At 34.3% G+C, this 19,258-nt stretch overlaps 1 protein-coding gene across 5 annotated transcripts in view; it reads right to left on the bottom strand.

Moving 5' to 3' along the window:
* MetRS-m (Methionyl-tRNA synthetase, mitochondrial) overlaps window positions 1–13,899 on the bottom strand; it is a 392,083-nt gene extending 378,184 nt beyond the window's left edge. For 2 of the 5 annotated variants that reach the window (XR_016550239.1, XM_090412028.1), the window contains exons 1-2: window positions 12,127–12,210; window positions 4,417–4,565 (exon numbers count right to left, since the gene is read on the bottom strand). Coding sequence is in view for 4 of the 5 variants with exons in the window: in XM_090412028.1 (XP_090268154.1) it covers window positions 4,417–4,565; window positions 12,127–12,206 (229 nt within the window). In the remaining variant the exon portion in view is untranslated. Of the gene's footprint in view, window positions 1–4,416; window positions 4,566–11,754; window positions 11,873–11,916; window positions 12,013–12,126; window positions 12,211–13,873 lie in introns of those variants that run through there. The other 3 variants (XM_090412031.1, XM_090412030.1, XM_090412029.1) reach the window with 3 other exon arrangements.
* Between the last annotated feature and the right edge of the window lie 5,359 nt (window positions 13,900–19,258).

Raw genomic sequence — 19,258 nt, 5'->3', positions numbered from 1 at the left:
TGGTGCATATTTTTCATAGAGTAGAGGGTGACAACGGAAGAACAAGAGTTCATCCATGGAAGCTGTATAAGAAGGGTGAAGAGTGAGGAGAAGGTTCTTTGCATGTATAGCAGCTGATTAGTGCAATGCAATAGCTGAAAGTATGACAAGTGCAGAAACTGCAAATGAATAAGTTTAAGGCATGGTTCGATATCTTTTTTGCATGAGAGTGCACACCTCCCACAATGAGCTTTCTTACTCCATGACTTCAGACCTAGATTCAAATATCATGCAGGACATGAAGCACCTTTATCAGAGCTTTTCAACTGAAGCTGGTTAGCTAGTCTCAGAGAGGTGGCAGGGTCTTTTCTACCAAAAACTCAGATTTTTCATCTCACAAAACAGAGGAACTGGCCAGAAGAACATATTAAATTTACAGACTAATTAATATATTGGCCTCATAGTCGCTTTGGCCATCAATCAAAAATCTAATCCAATCCCCCCCCCAAGGTAACCTCATCTAACCAACTTGGTACCTTCAGGAAACTACAGAAAAATAGTAATATAGTCATCACCGGAGCAGACAAGAGTGGCACTATTTTAATTTTCAATGGTGAGTCTCAAATAATAATAACAATAATTGCTAACTACAATAAAGAATAATAGTTGTTGTTGTTGTTAGTCTAGATGTCCCACTGCAGAGCTAAGGCCTCACACAACCTCTCCCGGGCCACTCTTGTCCATGTGACACTGAGCCAATTTTCGATATCATCTCTCCATCTTTTTTTCTGTATTACAGGTTTTCTGACTCCTTCTCTCAGTAGCCACTCTGTTGCTCTCTTTGACCATCTATCATCTTGATATCTTGCCAAGTGGCCTGTCCAATCTCATTTTGATTTCCTAGCTCTCCAAACGATGTCATTCATTTTTGTTAGGTCTCTTAAGTCCTTGTTCCTTATTCTATCTAATCTGGATACTCCAAGTAATCTTCTCCCCATTGGTCTTTGGCAAACTTGGAGCTTTTTTTTGTCTGTGTAATAGTTAGTGCCCAAGTCTGGGAACCATAACTCAAAGTTAGCAGGACAATCATATTTAATAATTTCCTTTTATTAGACAAATGGAGAGTTCCCATTTGTATAAAAAAGAAAATCAATGCTTCATTCCCCAGTAGCTCTTCCAAGCACCACTGATTCTGTGCTGGATCAGGGTCATGTGATTCAATGTGATTCAAGGTTAAAGCAATTTGAAATGGAGATCATCTGTTCTAAGTATTTGTAGTTCTCTACAAATATTATTATAGTATATTCAACATCAATGGAAATATGTTCATGGTTTGTCAATATTTTTTGTTTTATGATAGTTTATTATTAGACCTATTTCCTTGCTTTTTATGCTTAATTCATTGATCATCAGATTAAGTTGAGTCACCTTCAGTAAACAGAATAACATCATCTGCAAGACATAGATTGTTTAACATCTTTCCAATCCAGACCCTGAAAATGGCTTTGAGGGGCGCTCCAAAAAGTATGGGAGCAATGAGATCACTTTACTTGATGTCTCTCTCTCCATCCTAAAGAAGTTGCTGCTCCCTTCCAACCTGATACATGCCTCACTATTTTCATAAATGGCTTGAAGTAACTGGATATAGTTTTCCCTCGATTTCCATGTCTTTCAAAGCACAGAAAAGAAGGTAATGTTCTATGGAGTCAAATGCTTTTCTACAGTCAATGACGGCCATATATAAAGGTTTATTGTATTCTAAATAATTTTCTACTATTAGATTAACTGTGTGTAGATGGTCTATCATAGAAGTTTTTCCTGAAACCTGCTTGGTCATATGGTTGTTTGGAGTCCAGATGGTTACAAATTCTTTTGGGGATTATTCTTGCAAAAATTATATAGTTGCATGATACAAGATTATCAGCTATAAGATTATAAGCCTGTAATTGTTTACATCTGATTTTATGCCTTTTTTGTGAAGAAGAATTAGTTCTCATTTCAGCTATTGATTAAGGAATCTCATCTTTTAGGATTCTATTGTTTTATTTTTGTTTTATGATAGTTTATTGTTATAATAATAGTAATGATTTCTAACTACATTAGGCTCATTATCACCAACATTTTTATTTTTGAGCTTTGTCCCCCAAAAGTGAGAGCCATCATAGTTCATTCAGTATCGAAGATCCTTCTGGTTTGAAAGACCTAGATTCAAATATCACGTAGGACATGAAGCATCTTTATCAGAGCTTTTCAATTGAAGCTAGTTGGCTAGTCTCATACAGAGGTGGCAGAGCCTTTCCTGCCAAAAACTTGTATTTTTCATCCCACAAAACAGAGGAACTGGCCAGAAGAACACATTAAATTTACAGACTAATATTAATATATTGGTCTCATAGCCGCTTTGGCCATCAATCAAAAATCTAATCCAATCCCCCCCCCCCTAAGGTAATCTCATCTAGCCAACTTGGTACCCTCAGGAAACTACAGAAAAATAGTAATATAGTCATCACTGGAGCAGACAAGAGTGGCATTATTTTAATTTTCAATGCCACTGAATATGACTGCAAAATGGATATTATTCTCATTGATCATTCTATTAGATTATGATCCGACTAAATCTCAGATTAAGATACTGAAAAGATTATACCCAAAAAGTAATTCTTGGAATCCTGATATTACAAAAAAAAAGTAAATCTCATTTCCTTTCCCAGCCAGATATATGGTTTGCCAAAAATCCAGAAACCCAACATTGCACTTAGAATGACAGCAGATAGTCCAGAGAGCAAATCAATATATAACAGATGCTACTGACTCTCCCTGTTATAGATTATCCAAACAACTGGCTACTCTCTTATCCGCCTCACTGGTCATGCATCAACTTGCATTAAAAATTATACCCATTTTAAAGCTTCTGTCAAAAATTTAATTGTAAATAATTCTGAATAATGGTCAACTTTCACATCACTCTCTCTCTTTAGATCATCAACTTCTTGAATGACGTTAACACTTTTAAAAAGTGTTTTTCTCCTGATATCATCTGCTATCCATTCTGGTTACTTCTCCTGGAAAAAAAATTTACAAACAGATAGAGGGTACCACAATGGATCTCTTCCAAGTCTTTCATAGAAGTTTTGAAAAGCATGCTCTTGACTCAGGCAAGTCAATATCCTATCCTCACATGGATAGGATATATTCACATTCTTTCCCATAACCCTCCTCATCAACAGTATGATGATGATATTCAACCTGTTTTCTACCAGCTATAGGGAAGACCTCTCCTATTGCAGGAGGGTTGGGTCAACTACCCCAATGGTGACCCAGTCATCTTGGGGGAGTGTTTATTCACTTGTGTGAATGAATGTATGAAGGTGAAAGACAATCACAAACATCCATGCCTAGGTGGGATTCAAACCTGCAGCCGCTTGGCTGGAGAGTAGATACACTAACCACTCAGCCAACCAGGCCAGCCATCAATAGTATGGTATTATCAAAACTCTAACCAATAGAGGCATCACTATTTGTTCCAATGACACTTCTCATATAACTGAACCATATATGTCACACCGTCTTATGTAATGATTATAATTCCCAAATTTAATTCTTAACTCAATCCTCATCCTCCTCTTCAGAGAGATTATAGTTATGTTATTACCATTCTCTATGTCAGAAAAAATAGCCAGAACTTTATAAATATACAATCTGTGCACTGTCTTTAAGAAAAAATAGCCAAAACTTTATAAATATACAATCTGTGCACTGTCTTTAAGTCAACCAAAAACTGGCAGTCCTTATCCAATCCCCTGAGAAAAACTTCTTCCTCTTTGACTTATCCTGGTGTGTATCCAGTTCTTTGCTCCATCAAGAAACTGGCTTACTATGGACAAGACTGGAATATCAGCCACCATCTGCTAGCAAAACATAAAAAATAAGTCTATAACAACAACTATGGTCAGTCAGGTGTAAAAGACGATGCCTTGGACAGTTCACACAGAATCAAATGGATAAAAAACTACTATGATCCATTTCACTAAGTTTAAAATAAAAAAAAAAAAAGAAGACATTCTTTAGAATCTATAACTACTCTTAAAAACCAACTAATTTAAATCAATATGGATGTGTTAAATTTCCCAATATACATGAAGCAATTAATTCTTAGTTATCCCATGTTATAATATAGACTTCTGACTGGCACTCATCCTTTCTAGTTAGGACTCTAGATGTGTGTCTACTTAGTTTCACTTTGTGTCACCTGTGTTTGTTACAATTTTATATTGTACTTCCTGATGATGCCTTTGTAACTAAAATGAAATACACGAAACATTAAATATTGCTGTTTATTCTTTCCCCTATTTTCATCTCTAGTTATAAAATGTAAATATAAAACAGATCAAAAGTGTATGTAATCTATTTGTAAATACAGAGTGTATTTATACTCACCAGCATTCACGTAAAATATAGGTGTTGTCACAAAAAAGCTGTTGTTTTTTTCATCAGAAGATATGCAAAATGGTCTCACCCAGCATAAAGGAGAAATCTTTTGCAATAAATTAAGACGTATAAGCATCATGATGTAAAATAATAAACTGCTGAAAAGACAAAATTGATATACACTATATGCATGTATAAAATTAAAGCATCATTTTCATCATACTACAGTGGCATATTAAAAGATAAAAATATAGTAAATTACATTAGATCCCTCAGTTAGCTGAACATTGCTAATAGCAATGTTCAAATAACCAGCTGAACCGGTTATTTGCTCATGCTCATACTATCATTTTATGCTCTTTACATGAGAAATTTCTTGCCACATACCTACTACTGTAAACAGATCCTTTAACAACATTAGCATTGCTATTTTGTGATGTGTACCCACAAAAGGATGCAGAAGTTACTACGCTGGTCAAATACTACTAAGGATTTAAGTAATTTTCAATATAATAGTAATAGATAATAAAATATCAGAACAAGTAAATACTTAGGATATGATTTATCATATAAAGATGAAAAACATATTGACTCTATGGAGTTCAAGAAAATAATAATAATAAGGATCAAATTTTCTTAGAGTAAATGGCATAATAAATAATATATTTAAGCCAATCAATCTGAACAAACTTTATTAATATGTAAGTGAAGCATGGACTTAATAAAGAAAGATGAAAAACTATCCAAACTGCTAAGAAAAATAGCTGATTATACTATGTAAGGATACAAAACAAATGAAGAAATCTTAAAATCTATAAATATAAAAATCAAGAAATTATTATATTAGTAAATATAAACAAAAATGGATACAAACATCTAAATTGGATGGGCAATAGCATACTTCCAAAAATTATAGTATAGTGAACTCTCACTTTATGATTAGCTAAGTGTACAATCAAATCATTTTAAGATGGAATCTTCATAATACAATAAGTTTCAGTGTACAATGAAAATATGCAGTTACAATGTTTAGTAACCTAATTAAAGTGTGTTTAGGCTGATACCATCATAATCACTAATTATGATGGTATCAGCCTAAATGTGTGTGTAAAGTAGTTGAATGCGATATGAGCATTTGTATTGGCCATGTTTGTGGGTGGTTGGAGATTCAGCTGCTGACTCACAACTGCTTTTCCTTGAAGTAGGTATCTACTGCACTAATGTAATAAATTAAATTACATCATTTATATTTTAAATCACTTATTTAGAAAGGAAAATAATTTAGTTATGTGTCAGAATGTTTTCAACTTTACACGTATTGAAATGAACTGCTAAAAAAGAAAGCAATGTTTTCTTTTCCTTCACCAAAGCATCTTAACTATGTGCTGTCCATCCATCCATCTACAGTAATCTATATTTATACAATTTTCAGAACAAGGACTCATCACTTAATTCACCTTTTCATATTAGCTGACTTCTGGTAGAGCACCATGTGACTGTACTTCAATTTTCATCAAAACTTGCTGTTCTGATACATGAAATGTCTGATAACTGTGTTTTTTTAAAAAAAGTAGACTACTGTATTTGTTGGTCTTAAGTCTTTTCTCTCCATTTTTGCTGCAAACTATTTTGCTAACCTTTCATCTTCCATTTGTAGCTCTCTACAACTGTTAGGATGCGATTGCACTCTCCATTTTTATAATAACTCCCATCTTTTTTTTTTTTTTCTAAAGTTGAAAATCAAGATTTTTTTAATTTAGAGTAAAGCAATCTAAGGTTGTGTAGTGTATTAGTGAAACTAGAGGATAACATTCAACAAAGATCTGAAATTCAAAGAACATGTTATTGCTATAATTAGGTGTACAATGAGTAGATATCAGGTGGCTGTACTACTACACAAAGCTATGATTATACAATACATGCAATACTGTTTAAAAATTTTGCCACTTAGTTTCAATTATGAATGGAACTCTAGAGGATCCAGAAAGTAGCAGGAGTGGAATGTTGGTTATAGTGGGCAAAAGAGAAAAGAGGTATTATGATATGAGCCTACATGATAAAGATACTTAATTTAGTGAGAGACTGCTTATTGCAGTATATGTTTTGGACACTAACTTAATTAATTTTAGAATAAGATTACACTGGGTTTTTTTTTTGGACCAATAAATTTAATGATAAATTATGCCAACAAGTTTCACCAACTGGGCTGTTTGGTTTCTTCAGGGCATACAAACGGATAAAGACAACTGAAAGTCGTTAGTACATAGAACAAGTGTATAAAATATAACAAAATTAAAAGTAGAGTCCCTCTATGCCCCATAGTAGATGGAAGAAATTCTCCAACCTACTTATTGTCTAAACACCTTGTCCATCTCCTAAAGGATCATATTCGAAACTCTGATACCTACATAAAGAATTCCAAGCACTTCATTACAAAATTGAAAAACATCTCCATTTTTGAAACAGATATTCTTGCCAGCCTGGACATGGTATCTTTATTCACCAACATCGCGGTAGAAGAAGTTATCAACATTTTATGCAATCTGTATCCTCAAGATACTGCTAACCTCTTCAGTCATTGCCTCAAATCAAACTTCTTTAAATGGAACGGCACTATCTACGAACAACTAACTGGCTTGGCTATGGGATCTCCTCCATGTGCAGATCTATTCATGGAGAAACTAGAAAATGACATCCTTTCCAAATTAGATCCAAAGCCATTAGTATGGTGGAGGTATGTTAATGACATTTTTATAATTTGGAGAAACACTAAAACAGGGCTTTTAGACTTTCTAACAAAGATAAATTCCTTCCATCAGAAAATCAAATTCACCTTGGAACTTGAGAAGTATTTTTAGTTACCCTAATCAAAAAACATGCAGATTGCCATATCAGCCTTAAAGTCTACTGTAAACCAACCCATACTGGACATTATCTTCACTTCTCGTCTACTCACCACATTTCTCAAAAACTTAGCATCATACACATGCTCAAAAATAGAGCCACCATCATCATATCAGAAGAAAAAGACCTACAGGACAAAATTAACTCATATATCCCTGGTAAACAACGGCTATCCAAGAAATTTAATTAAAAAGATTCTTCATAGCAACCCTACACAATAACAAACTGCCAAGACTCGATATAAATCCTCAATTGCATCCCTTATGCAGGAACAGTGTCAAAAAAGATTGCGACACTCTATAAACCTTTTGAAATTAGAGTAACTTTCAAACCGATCTGAAACATATTAAGGTCACCAAAAGACAGCAATGCCTTCTTCAAATACGCTGGAGTATACAACATCTCTCGCTCTTGTGGTCTAAACTACATTAGGTCAGATGTCAAGAAGTCTTGAAATAAGAAAAAAGGAACATGTAGGAGATGTTAGGAAAAAAAAAGAATAGATAGTTCCGGATTAGCCCTCCACTTCTTCAACACAAGCCACACCAATGAATGGGACAAAAGTTCCATGTCTTATCTAGAAGAAAATTTCCAGTGTTGCAATTTCAAAGAAGCCACAGTGGTTCTCCATTCTGAAAGCAGCCTAAACAGAAATCAAGGAATGATCCTGCCTGACATATGGAAAATCCTAATAAGATCGCTAAGCTTGCCAGAATTTAATTCCGCTGCAAACTACAGAGCATGCACACACAACAACTAATGAAACACATGCTCCATGCATATGATGTTACACGTCTTTTTTAATTTTGTTATATTTTATACATTTGTTCTATGTACTAGTGACTTTGAGTTGTCTTTACTGTTTGTATACCCTGAAGAAGCCAAACAGCCCAGTTGAAACTTGTTGGCATAATTTATCATTAAATATATTGGTCCCAAAAAAAAAAAAAAAAAAAAAAAAAAAAAAAAAAAAAAAAAGTGTAATCTTATTCTAAAATTAATTAGTGAGATTGTACAATGTTCATGTACAATCTCCTCTGATAATACAGAGGAGATTGTACATGAAGTAGAAAGAAAGAATAAGAGACTCTTCTGCAAGATACTGTAAACAAATTACTGAGAAATAAAATTTTACATGGAGAGTAGATGTAAGTAGAATTAGAAATCAGTGAAGTGATGAAATGCCATGTTTGATCTCCAGAGCAAGGTTCTGGTTTCTTAACCTCTTCTACATACACAGTCTTCTCCATGCAGCATGGAGTGATACCCTTTGAGAGCAGACTATACATACCTCAAGAACCAAACCTTCTCCATTTCAAGGATATATCAATAAAAACAGTGGTGTCGGATCGCAGCCACTGGACAGCACATGGGCCCAAACCTATCAATAATGAATCGGGAGCTTCCTGGTCACTTTCGATGATGATAATAATAAATTTAGTTTAATCCTTTATCCAAGTGTGAGCAAACAAAGTTTGCGCCTGAAAGTATCTTCAGGACTGGGGTAAGGTGGTACAACACCAGGGCAACTCATTGCAAAGGTGGAGCAAGTTACCAACACTCCTATCTCAGTATCTCCCATAATGCAAAACACATTGCCTTGCGGATATGTCTAATGTTATGCATTAAGGGAAGGGCCACTACCCAGACTAGTTTCGACCTTTATTGAGGTCTCTTCAGTGGGAGCCAGGCCCAAGTGGAGATACCAGGCAGAAGCATTAGCAGGTCATCTCTACCTATAGAAGTTGCCAAATGGTGTGCCACCCTTTTTTAATAAATTACTCTGGATTTAGAGAAAGATGTTGAAAGTTTATTTTTCACTTGGTTTGAGTATAATAAATTTAGTTTAATCCTTTATCCAAGTGTGAGTAACTACATACATTTACTGTACTGTATTTATCGATACCATAAGTTGATAAAAAATTAATAACGGAAAAAAAATGTGAGTTTTTTCCGTTATTAATTTTGTATCGATATGTCTACTCACGGTATACCTCTTTTAAAACTGAAACCATAAGTTGACACTGTCTGTTTACAAGAATCATCTGTCTGTCATCAATACTACATCAATATTGTCTTATATTGATGTAGTATGATACAAAACACCGTATATATTACTAACATTAAACATCAAAAATGAAAAGATAATGTGAAAAAGAAATTCACATTTATTTACAGGTATAACAATTCATGCACTGATATAGTACCCCAGTCTATATACTAATGAATGAATCATTATATTTTTTTTTCATTTTATGCAATTAAATAAAAAATTAAATAAATTTAACTAATTAATAACCGTTAATTTTATGCAGTCATAATTTAATGCTGCATCTTTATGTTTGTTTACATTTCTCTCAACTGTGAATAGTGCTAAGTACAGTCTGTATGTGTTTGTGTGCATAAGTTTTGATAAATTTTAACTTTTTATAATAGATTTGTGGTAGTAAATATATTTTACGGTAGTAAATGATAAAATACACAATTAACTATATATATATTTAAGCATTTGTAACATATCTAATTTTTTTCTTCATTTTTTTTTTTGATATTTCTAAGCTACGCAGTTCATCTGCAAGTTTTTTCAAATTGTTGTAAATATCCAAAAAATTTTCCAATATATTTATTGAAAAAAATCCATGTATAGGTGGACCCATGCAGTTCAAACCTGTGTTGTTCAAGAGCTAACTATTTATGACATCCAAAGGAGATTTTAGGTGCACCACTCCAAACATGTAAATAGTATTCAAAGGGTAGAGTAAAATAAGGGTGATCATAAGCTTACAGATGATCACTTCTCATATACTCACTTCAACCTCTATCTAAACAGATGCAGTTTGAGCTCTATGTCTATTCTACAAGTACTTCCATAGTCAGTGCTCCATGAACTGCCAACCACCATTTCTCCACTTTTTATTGGATATTGAATTATATCCAATAAAACCAACAAACATATTAAATTATATTATTAATTGACAAGAAATTATATTCTTGATGAACCACCTCTGGATCTGGCTCCCATTGATGAGACCTCAATAAAGGTCAAAAACGGTCTGGGTAGTGACCCTTCCCTTAATACACAGCATTATACATGTCTGCAAGGAGATGTGTTTTGCATTATGGGATACTAAGGCAAGTGATCAGAACTTATACCACCTTTAATACGAGTTGCCCCAGTCCTGAAATTACTTCAGGCAAACTTTGTTTGCTTACACTTGAATAAAGGATTAAACCAAATATATAATTAAAAATCATATTCTTCTTTTAATCCTTCACTCAAACATAAGTAAGCAAAGTTTGCAAGTGAAGAATCTTTTTGACTAGTCTACTTGTATATAGAGGCTGTTGGCTTGATATTGATTGCCTCAGGATTTAATAATACAAGATCATTAGCAGAAAGTTGCTAATTGCACCAGTTATGACCTTTATTAAGGTCTATCATGGGATCTAGACACAGAAAGATACCAATGTTAAATTGATGCAGAGAAAAACTTCAATAAAGGTATAAAATCACATCAGCATATTATTAAAATTCTTTTAGTAGTTGTAGAAAGTTTTCCTTCCTGTTTATAAAGTGTGTTATACTTCACAAGAAATTATATTCTTGTTTTATTCTTTTACCCCAGCATAAGCAGAGTTTGCATGTGAAGTATCATCCTGACTAGACTACATGTATATAGAGGCTGTTGGCTCCACATTGATTGCTTCACTACCGACTGAAGTAATCAATGTGGAGCCAACAGCCTCTGTATACATGTAGACTAGTCAGGATGAAACTTCACATGCAAACTCTGCTTATGCTGGGGTAAAAGAATAAAACAAGAATATAATTTCTTGTGAAGTATAACACACTTTATAAACAGGTAGGAAAACTTTCTACAACTACTAAAAGAATTTTAATAATATGCTGATGTGAAATGGTGATGGTAAAACACTTGGCCAAAGACTAGATACTGCAGATATGACAGTCCTGAGAAAGATTAGAGGTGTGAACAGATTGCATCAATGGCAATATCATATTAAAAACGAGGATATTAGGAAAGAACTTGACATTGTTAGCATGCAAGAATGTGTTAGTAGAGCTAATCTCAGGTGGTATGGTCACTTAAACAGAATGGGAGAGGAAAGATTAACAAAACAAGTGTTCTCTAATAGGTTGGCAGGAAAAAGACCCAGAGGATGACCAAGATATAGGTGGATTAATACAGTAAAAAGTGCCTTAGAAGACAGAAATATAAGATCTGATAATGTCAGTCTTGACAGGTAATAGATTGATTTGGAGGAAAATTGTAGATAGGAAGTTAGTGGTGATGCAAGTTTTTCATGTAGTACTATCATATCCTGTACATCTCTTGAGGACACATGTCAGGAATTTGATGATGATAGCGATACACCATTTTACTACTTGTAAATAGAAAATATATGATTTCTATATAGTTTTACCTTGGCATCTAACTAATTTCATATACACAGAGCCTACTTGTTGTTTCCTTACACTTGGGTATACAATTAAAACATGAATATACTTTCTTTGCAAGCATAATTTGCTTTCTAACCAAGTGGAAAAACTTTCTGCAAACACATTGAGCATGCTTATCTTATTACTCTTTTATTCCTTCTATCTCTATCCTCTGGAACAGCCTTCTTCATGAAGTGCTCCTAAACAATTAAAATCTCCAACTCCAAGACAAATATTGGACTTCTTTCCCAATCTTCACTCACTGAAGAGAAAAAAAAAATGCATTGTTAGTGAGTATTATAGTATTATGGATACTAAGGATGTAAATGAATTAATTAAAATACATAGAGCCTTACCAGTTGGTTGGTGCAAATTTGAGACAAAGAATATCAATAATAAATAGAGGGAAAGCAGAAAGAATTGAGAAATGGAACATTGAAGCTTCCACAAATAAAGAGACTTAAATTATACAAAGAAAAAATAGAAGACATTAAAGAATTTGAAAATCAAAATAATATAGAAGATAAATGGAAGATAATTAATAAAAAAAATTATAAATGCAGCAGAAAAAATCATAGGGAAATAAAAATGAATAAAAAAGGAATAGTTTGATGATGAATGAAGGAAAGCAACAAAAATTAAAAATAAAGTAAGAAAGAAATATATAGAAAGAAATACAAAAGCTAAGAGAAAAATATCAAGAAAAGAGAAAGGAAGCAAATAAAATATGCAATCAAAAGAAAAAAGAGATGATGAAGAGGAAAATAGAGTTAATAAGTGAATATAAAAAAAACAAAGAAATAAAAAAATATTATAAAGAAATTAATTCACTAGTACAAAATTTTAATCCTCAAATAATAATAATAGGATGCAGGAATAAAGAAGGGAAAATAATAACTGAAAAAGAAAAAGTCAGGAAGAGTTGGAAAGAGTATTTTGAAGAATTGTTATCTGAAGATAGGAATTTATGCTAATTTAGAATAAATAAAGAAAATAAAATAACCAACTTATGAAGAAGTAGTTAAAATTATAAAACAGATATAAAACTTTAAAGCACTGGGTATAGATGGAATAACAGGAGAGCTATTCAAGAATGCTGGAAAACCATATGGGGAAAAATCTGGCAATTAATAACTGAAACATGGAATGAAGAAAAATTACCGGAGGAATGGAAGATATGAGTGATTAAATCAATATATAAAAAGGGAGATAAACTGAACTGTAGTAATTATAGAGGAATCACATTGCTAAATGTAACATATAAAATTTTATCACGCTTAATAAATAGTAGATTTGAACTATATACTGAAGAAATTTTAGATTACCAATCCAGTTTTAGACCAAAGAGATCTACCACTGATAATATATTTGTTAAGGAATATACATAAAAAAATGTATGGAATATAATATAGAATTATATAATTTATATATTGATTTTAAACAGGCTTTTGATAAAATAGACCAAAATTGATTAATAGTCTTAAAAGATTGGGAATCCCGCAAAATATGATTAGAATGACAAATAAAAAAATGTATGGAATATAATATAGAATTATATAATTTATATATTGATTTTAAACAGGCTTTGGATAAAATAGACCAAAATTGATTAATAGTCTTAAAAGATTGGGAATCCCACAAAATCTGATTAAAATGATAAATTTTTGTTTAGAATGACCAGTTCCAAAGGTTGTCGGATGAAAAGCTGCCGTCAATTCTTCCAAAAGCTCAGTCAGGTATAATAAAGAAGCGCTGTCAACTCCCTTTGGGGAATAGATAGCAGGCAGATGTGGGGAAAAGGGAAGAGAAAGTATATGAAGTTCTGGGATCCATCATAGCACATGCAGAGTAGTTGTAACCCATTACGCAATAGGCAGTGCATAGGAATGACAAGTCTGGGGAGAAGCAAAATTGTATCTCAACAATAAAAAGCAGTTTTTTATTTTTTTTTAATTTCACATATTTTCTTGTAGTTAGGGAATTAATAAAAACCATACACAAATAATGCCCTTGTTAATAAAAACCATATATTAAAATTATGATCAGACAATAACTTCCTTTAACCCAACGCACATTAATAGTAATATTAAATTTCACACTTACCATTATATAGCACACCTAAAACTGCCGCTTCTCCGTCAAGGAAACCAAACTTTTACTGCAGCGACCACGGTGACCACATTTAGTACTTTCGTACTAGATCTGGTATTTTTTATAAATTTTTAGTACGTTGACCAACAGATTTAGTACTTTTTATAAATTTTTACTGTTCTAGTACGTTGACCAACAGATCTAGTACTTTTTATAAATTTTTACTGTTCTAGTACGTTGACCAACAGATCTAGTACGTTTTATAAATTTTTACTGTTCTAGTACGTTGACCAACAGATCTAGTACTTTCTTCCTTCAGAATAATAATAATAATGAGTCTTTGACTCCATGAGGTCTTAGGGTAATAATAATAATAATAATAATAATAATAATAATAATAATAATAATAATAATAATAATAATAACAACAACAACAACAACAACAACAACAACAACAACATGAGAGTTAGACATATCAGGTTAATATTTTTCTCTTCTCCCACCTCCCCATATGTCACATTAATGCTAAATTAGAGAAAGAAGATATATAAAGACAGGGTTGGCTGTCCGATAGGTATCAGAGTGTTGTGTATGGTGAGGCAGTTTCAAGGAAACTGAGGGTTACAAGTGGGGTCCCACAGGGCTCAGTACTGGGACCTATATTGTTTAACCTTTATATCAATGACATTGTCAGTGGATTGCAAGAGGATATTCAGTTGTTTGCGGATGATGCGAAACTGGGAAGGATTATTAGTAATAGTGCAGGTGCGGAAGCTCTGCAAGAGGATTTTAATAAGCTATAGAGATGGGCAAATGAATGGGGAGTGTCAGTTTAATGCAGCAAAATGTAAGGTCTTGAGGTTTGAGAAACATCGATGGGACACTGCATACTCTATGGGAGGAGTTATACTGGAGGAAGTAGGGGAGACAAGAGATCTGGGGTTGATGATTGATAGAAACCTGAAATTTAGGAAACATATTGAAAAGGTAGTGAAGGTAACACAGAGGATTGCTGCAATAATGAGAAGGACGCCGACCTGCAGAGATAAAACAGTTATCATTCCACTGTATTAGACCCTGATCAGACCACACTAAGACTATTGTTCTCAGATTTGGCACTCAGGATTTAAAGGGGATAAGTTAACTGTTGAAAGGGTATAAAGGTGGATGACAAAGATGGGTTCAGGATTATACAATGATAGTTATGAGGATCGGCTGAGAGAATGTAGACTGCAAAGTTTGGTGGATGGAAGAAGGAGAGGTGATATGATTGAGACTTTTAAACTATTGACAGGTGGTTACAGGGTTGACACTGGAGAGTTCTTTCACTTGGTTGAACAGCAGGAAGGAGTGATGACAAGAGGCCATCCCTGGAAGTTACGAAAGGAATCTGTGAGCAAGAGGGTGAGGAGTGGTTTCTTTGCATGGAGGGTGGTTGAACCATGGAATGCATTGCCTGATGGAGTGGTGATAGCGAGAACAGTCAATGAGCTTAAGGAGTGGCATGATAGACTTTGTGTTTCTTAGGGGGGACCTCCCCTCGAAGAATCTTGATAGACTTTGTGTTTCTTAGGAAGAACCCCCCACAATGAATCATTTGACTCCAAGGAGGCCTGAATAATAGTAATAATAATAATAAGAAGAAGAAGAAGAGCTGTACATATTTCGTTGTCGAAGTGGCGCTAAGAAATAATAAATATATAATGAGAAATACACTGAAGTACTATGACTACACAAGTTCTGATGAAGGTTCTTCATGGTCCAGACAGAATCGACCTCCTATACCATGCTTAATATCACTAGCGCAGCGATATTGACACATTTAGTTAATTAAGTGGTGTGTGTGTGTGTGTGTGTGTGTGTGTGTGTGTGTGTGTGTGTGTGTGTGTGTGTGTGTGTGTGTGTGTGTGTGTGTGTGTGTGTGTGTGTGTGTGTGTGTGTGTGTGTGTGTGTGTGTGTGTGTGTGTGTGAGAGAGAGAGAGAGAGAGAGAGATTATATATCCACGCTACCGGCCAAGACGCCTATAGACGTTCACGTTATCATGGATGCGAAGTGCTTATTAAAATTATAATACGATTGTTACAACAATGAAATATATGATGGATACGAAGCGTATGCGGATGCGTATTTGATCCATAACGGCCGGTAAGGTGGATATATTCATAGGTGGGTACACAATTGCTTGCATTTGTAAGTAATTTGTATTTCGGTATTGCTGCTTCATATAGTACTGAACGGATACATGATACCCATCTGAAAACCTGAAAACGAGGTACGAGCTATGTATTCACGTGTATATACTAGTGTGCATTTATTCCGAGAGATCTGACAAAAATTATCGATTATAAGGTAGACATGTAGACATTGCAAGTCGAGTGGTTAGCAAATCTGCGGGTTTGAATCCCGCCGTTAACATGGATGTTTGCGATTGTCTGTGAAAATACTAGTGGTGGTGGTCGTCGGCGATAGATGGCGGATGAGGTTACCTGTAGATGGAGTATGTAGTTTCTGCTTTCAAGAAATTATTCATTTTTCTATTGAGTATTTAATGGCAATGTGTGTGTGGATGGCACTAGTGTCGCAACCTGTAATTCGAGGGTTGAAGGAATAGATGGTGAGATGTGTGTAATGAAATAGAGTTCTAGAGGGAGACATCGCATCACGAGTCCTGGGACACATTGAGGATGTTATGTAATTTTTTCAGGTTTCACATGAAGCTTAGTGGAAGTGGCGCTTGAATCAGATGCACAAGTCTACTCGCCGACTGCAGAACTTTTTCTAAGCTTTTCTTCGACGGATTCCCGAGTGTTACTCCATCTCTGGCACGGGTAAGCGGCTTTTTTCTCACGGAAAATCAGTTTCTTCGTCCTGTAAACGCAAGAAAATCAACCATAGAACCCACATTATTTCATACACTGACACATCCTTTAAAGTTAGATATCAAGAGATGGAAGCACTTGTTTGCCGGTCTCATCATTGGTTGACGCCTATAATTAGTGAAATTCATGGACCAGCTATTTCTGATTGGCTGTCAGTGGAGATTTTACTGCCTACTCAATTTCCAAAAGCGAGATGGAGTTAAAAGGCCTTGCCTACTCCCTATAAGGGAATAAAAGACGTTAGCTGATTTATTTAAAAATTAATTATCTGGCCCGTGTAGCTCAGTGGAAGTGGAGATTGGTCGCTCGAAGTTAGGCCTAGGATCACTTCTATTCGCCGACTGGAGAAAATTTTGTTAAACCGATCTTCGACTGGTTCCCAAGATAGTCGATCTCTGGCATGGGCAAGTGATTTTTCCTCCTGAAAACAGGGGTTTTTCGTCCCGTAAACTCAAGAAAATCGACCGTAGTAACCACATTGTTTCAGACAATGACATATCCTGTTAGGGTTAGGCACCAAGAGATAGCAGCACTTGTGTGCTGGTCTCTTTCCATAAGAAGCGGCCTATAATTTGTGATAGAGAGGCTAGTTATCTCTGATTGGCTACCGGTGGAGATTGAACTGCCCACTTAGGCTCCAAAAGCTAGATAGGGTATAAAGGACCAGCACTGCCACTCCTTGGGATTTTTCCCAACATCTTGGGAATTTAGTCGCTACCTAGGGATCTAGGGATTTTTTAATAAAAAACTCCCAAAATCTTGGGAAATTTCAACAAAAGTTTGAATTTTAATATTTTTGTCATATTTTATTATTATATTCACGAATTTTTTTTGATAAATCTGATAAATAAACCGTTTTTTCTCTGTTCTGATTTCGTTTTCCCTTTCATATCACACTAGTTTTACATCGTTACATACATATAACGCAACCTCTTGCAGTGTTATCGTAGAGATCCTTGTGCTTGTACAGTGTTTGACAAATTGTTTAAATTATCAACATTTTTACTTATTTTCATATTTATGGTACTTCCAATCCAACCATATGGAGCCATCAAAGAAAATATAGAACTGGTATTCTGAGCATTTAAAGAAGATTCATTAAAATATCCTGAATTAAAAGATTGGCTGCAGCAAGACATGAACAGCAAAGATACTAGTTACTGTAAGTGTTGTATTGTTACATTTAAAAACGCAAACAAATCAGTCTGCTAAGTCGACAGCTGTTATTACTCAATTGCTTAATAAGAAAGCGTCAACAGAGGATAAACAATTCGCTAGGAGTGAGTTAATAATTGCGAGCTTCTTTTCTGAGCATAACGTCCCGTTTTCTCATGTTGATCATTTTGTAACGACGTGAAAACGCGCATTTCCGGATAGCCAAATTGCTGGAAAGTTGGCAATGAATAAAACTAAACTTTCTTATGTTATTCAGGATGGAATATCATTCCATGAAAAGTCTCAACAGTCCGAAATATGCAAGAATCAAAAATCTCATCTATTATAATTTTCAATTATAATAGATGAGAGTACAGATATCTCCGTCACTCAAATCTTGGCTGTTGTACAGTATTTTGATGCAGATAAAAAAAGATGTAGCTGATGCATTACTAGATATAGTATGTGTAGAGAACAGAAGTGTTAAAATTCTTTACAGTGCTGTCAAAACTCTTCTGCTGGATCATGGCATTCCCCTTGGCAATATCATTTGGTTTGGTAGTGATAACTGTTCCTCCATGATGGACGTTAACAGTGGATTTCAGAAACTGTTGAAAGATGACGTCCCATCTGTTTTTGTGATGGATTGCGTTTGTCATTCATTTTCTATATGCGATAGTCATGCAGTCAGTGTTTTACCCTCATACTTAGAAGCTTTTCTAAAGGATTTAACCTCCTACTTCTCCCGCAGTGCTAAGCGGCAAAGAGATTTTGTACTCATTCAAGAAACGGCTGATATAGCTACACATAAAATTCCCAAACTTGCTCAAACCAGGTAGCTGTCGAGGGAAAAAGTGGTATAAACTATTTTAGAACAGTATGATACATTACTTCTATACTTTGAAAATGTATCAATGACAGATAAAATTGACAATGCCAAAAACATTTATGACACTTACTGACCTAAGAACCAGACCAATGGCTTTTTCCTTCAGTATATCCTTGAAAAAGTAAATACACTTATAGATTTTCAATCGGAGCATTTCAGGTTACACTAACTATTCCTAAATATATCAACAGAATGTCTCAATTTACTTACTTGCTTCATTAAAGATGAGATTTTAAGAATAGCTAAATTATCAGAAATTGATCCAAGAAACCAAAACAACTATGAAAATGTCATTGATATTTACTTCGGTGGTAGAGCAATGGCGGACTTAATTAGAAACCCTTTCGAAGATAACTCTATTTTGTTGAGATTTAAAAATGATTGTTTAAAGGTTCTTGTGGAACTTAGTTCGCAAATAAAGAAAAGATTTGTCTTCGAAGAAGACAGCATTGTTGCAAAATTAAGAATCTCGG

The sequence above is a fragment of the Typopeltis vanoorti genome, chromosome 22, assembly GCF_054136105.1.
Source record: "Typopeltis vanoorti isolate ZY-2024b chromosome 22, IOZ_Tvanoo_1.0, whole genome shotgun sequence".
Classification (NCBI taxonomy): Eukaryota; Metazoa; Arthropoda; class Arachnida; order Uropygi; family Thelyphonidae; genus Typopeltis; species Typopeltis vanoorti.
The sequence above is the reverse complement of the archived record's forward strand: the minus strand, read 5'-3'. Positions and strand labels throughout refer to the sequence as shown.